A 3881-nucleotide genomic window follows, 5' to 3' on the forward strand; every position below is an offset into this window, starting at 1 on the left:
TTATATGTTGCCAGAATTTGGCGTTAGAGTTCTTATATGTATATATCATCGATATTGATAAACAATATCTAATGTGAAAGTTATATTTATGACTTCATAGATTTGGGTTCAGTACAGTGTTAGTAATTGATATTGACATCCTCATCTTGATGTATGATAAGCATATGATTTAAAGCTTTTATTTTCCCATGTTGTCTGAGGGTGTGTTCTGTAATGTCTTCAACGTATAATGTGAATGTTTGCTCTTCTTTCTTTGGCAGCTGTCTGTGTTCTGCACAATAACATGATCTAAGTTTTCCTAAAATGACAATAGAAACAGAAGAAACATCGGTAAAGATTGAAGCTGCATCAGTAAACACAGAAGCTGTGTAGATATAAACAAGAGCAGCATCAATAAAACCTGAAGCAGCATCAATAAAACCAGAAGTAGCATCATTAAAACCAGAAGCAGCATCAATAAAACCAGAAGCAACATCAATAAAACCAGAAGCAGCATCAATAAAGAAGTTTGTAAGTTTTTAGAGCAGCGTCATCAGCATGTGAAGAACACCAGTGTATAGCAAGGGTAATAACAATAAAGGGAACAATACTGAAATGACACTAGCTTAAAAATGAAACATGAACAGTAAGAACAAAATAAAACATCTAAGGAAAGTTGTGTATGGTACATTGAGATATACGTAGTTCATGTTTAGTACATGGGACAAACCAAAGTTTATCAAGTGTAAAAAGGAGCATAGTACATCTTCAGTATAATAACAAGGACCATAGTTCATGTTTAGTACAATAGGAGGACCATAGTACAATAGGAGGACCATAGTTCATGATGAGTAGAATAAAAGGATCATAGTTCATGTTTGGTACAATAATAATGACCATAGTTAATGCTGACTACAATAAGAAGGACCATAGTTCGAGTTTAGTACAGTGAAAGGATCATAAGTCATGTTTAGTACAATTGAACTTTATATTTAGTAAGATTATCATTGGATACATTTCTTTATGACAAGGACCTTTAACTAATTATTTAAATGAATCTCTTCATAGATATATGAAAGAGACGTATTTTACAGCTAATTTATTTCCTCAAAAGTCATCTTACTGGTAGAGAAAATCAAAATATTACAGGTAGCAGGCGTAGATGATTATTACAGTTATAATTGTAGATCATTGTTACAATTACGATTATAGATTATTGATACAATAGTTGGATTTAGATTGATTACAAATAATTCCCATAACCAAGTTAATTCGTCAAAATCCTTGGTATGATCTTGATTGGTATATCATGCTTAGTGTAAGGTCCAAAGATGTTAATAGGTATTCCTCTTTGTAGGTGATGATTGTGTCTTTGTAAGGATAACATTTCATAACTGGTGTTGGAACTAACTTTACACGAAAAGTCTATTACCATCAAACATGGTAAGGTAAGGGACAAACTTGCAATATGAAGTGTAAGTAGTTAATTGGGATGTGCATCCAGAGAGACTGCTGGACTTCTAGTAACGGGAATGTAGACTGTCATCACTGACATATCTTGCAGGTAATGCTTGTTTGGGGGCTGTAGTGGTCAACCTCACATTGTAAGGTGCATTTTATACCAAAGGCCACTGTATGCTTCACCACTCAGATTATTGTAAGCAGTTCACCTCACTATAGTTGACCTTGTGTTACCTGGAGTATTAGGTTAAGACTTCTGCAGATCCCGCTGCACCTGTAGTGTACACTTACTAAACGTATGAGGCTATCGTAGACAGTAACTGTTCTCTTCTGTATTATTATTTTACATGGTTGCATAATGGAGGGCAAACAGGTGGAATGTTCATTATGCAACAGAACATTTGTAAAGAATTTTTATCCTGTTCGCGCAATTAAAATAAAATTTAAATGTTTGCTGTGCTAAAAGACCTGTTTTTTGGAGCAGTAATTTCGTACGGCACATGGCGACTCATACTGGTGAAAAGAAGCCATATACATGTACACACTGCCAAAATACCTTTCCCAAAATGAGTAATTTAGTGAAGCACATGACTGTTCATACAGGAGTTAAGCCTTATGAGTGTTCACATTGCCAAAAGACGTTCTTTCGGAAGAGTCATTTAGTGCAGCACGTGACTGTTCATACAGGAGAGAAGCCATATGAGTGTTCACATTGCCGAAAGACTTTCTCCCGGAGGAGTCGTTTAGTGGAACACATGATTGTTCATACAGGAGAAAGGCCGTATGAGTGTTCACAGTGCCAAAAGACATTCTTTCGGAAGGGTAACTTAGTGCAGCACATGATCGTTCATACAGAAGTTAAACCATATGAGTGTTCCCATTGCCAAAAGACTTTCTTCCGGAAGAGTGATGTAATGCAGCACATGATTGTTCATACAGGAGAGAAGCCATATGAGTGCTCACAGTGCCAAAACACATTCTCTCGGAAGAGTAACTTAGTGAAGCACATGATTGTTCATTCAGGAGAGAAGCCATATGAGTGTTCACATTGCCAAAAGACTTTCTCTCGGAGGAGTTATTTAGTGAAGCACATGATTGTCCATACGGGAGAGAAGCCATATGAGTGTTCACAGTGCCAAAAGACATTCTCTCGGAAGGGTAACTTAGTGCAGCACATGATCGTTCATACAGAAGTTAAACCATATGAGTGTTCACATTGTCAAAAGACTTTCTCCCGGAGGAGTGAATTAGTGCAGCACATGTTTGTTCATACAGGAGAGATGCCATATGAGTGTTCATATTGCCAGAAGACATTCCCTTGGAGGAGTCGTTTAGTGCTGCACATGATTGTTCATACAGGAGAGAAACCATATGAGTGTTCACAGTGCCAAAAGACATTTTCTCGAAAGGGTAACTTAGTGAAGCACATGACTGTACATACAGAAGGGAAGCCACACGAGTGTTCACAGTGCCAAAAGACTTTCTGTCGGAGGAGTTATTTAGTGAAGCACATGAATGTTCATATAGGAGAAAAGCAATATGAGTATTCACAGTGCTAAAAGATATTCTATCGGAAGGGTATCTTAGTAAAACACATGATTGTTCATACAGGAGGGAAGCCATATTAATGTTCACATGTTCTTACAGGAGGGAAGCCATATTAATGTTCACATTCCCGAAAGACCTTCTCCTAGAGATGTAATTTAGTACGGCACATGGCTTCACATGGGAGAGGAGCCATATGAATCTTAACATTGCCAGAACACCTCCCAGAAGGGGACTTATTACAGCTCATGGCTATTCACATAGGGAAAAGGTCATCCAAATGTTATTTCGGTCAAGGCTTTTGGTATTAGGCCTGGGGCAAATCAATGGAGGGGGATGCGCCGATGACGACCCCCCCCCCCCCCCAACACACACACACACACACACACACACACACACACACACACACACCATCCGAGCTAAACGGTATACAATTAAAGATAGTTTTTATGTTTCTACAGTTGATTTTACCACATTACTCACTGTATGGTAGATGTATATATTATTCAACTGTTTCAGTAGTTGACACCGGTGCCCAAAGAAACGCCAGTGTCAGTTTCATTAGCTTCCTAGTGATCAGTGAGACACGTGTGAGTTTCACCACTTTCCAAGTGACCATTGGAACACATGCGTCAGTTTCACCACCTTCCATATGATCATTGAAACATCTGTGTCAGTTTCGCCACCTTCCTAGAGACCAATATAACACCTGCGTCAGTTTCACCACCATCTAAGTGACCACTGAAACACCTGCGTTAGTTTCACCACCTCCCAAGAGACCACTGAATCACATGCGTCAGTTTCACCACCATCCTATTCCAGTTAACGCTGCGCCACTTTCACGTCCTTCCAAGTTATAACTGTAACGCCTGCGTCAGTTTCAGCACTATCCAAGT

General features: G+C 38.6%; 1 protein-coding gene across 1 annotated transcript; it reads left to right on the forward strand.

Annotated features, from left to right (window-relative positions):
- The first annotated feature begins 264 nt into the window (after positions 1 to 264).
- LOC139751124 (uncharacterized) lies at positions 265 to 3297 on the forward strand. Its single transcript, XM_071666223.1, has one exon. The coding sequence runs from the start codon at positions 1941 to 1943 to the stop codon at positions 2997 to 2999; it is 1059 nt and encodes a 352-aa protein (XP_071522324.1). The 5' UTR covers positions 265 to 1940; the 3' UTR covers positions 3000 to 3297.
- The last annotated feature ends 584 nt before the right edge of the window (positions 3298 to 3881 follow it).

Source organism: Panulirus ornatus, chromosome 11, assembly GCF_036320965.1.
Source record: "Panulirus ornatus isolate Po-2019 chromosome 11, ASM3632096v1, whole genome shotgun sequence".
Taxonomy (NCBI): domain Eukaryota; kingdom Metazoa; phylum Arthropoda; class Malacostraca; order Decapoda; family Palinuridae; genus Panulirus; species Panulirus ornatus.

What these genes read in the sequence shown, in the direction of transcription:
- LOC139751124 (XM_071666223.1), top strand. Translation starts at nt 1,941, where the DNA reads ATGGCGACTCATACTGGTGAAAAGAAGCCATATACATGTACACACTGC.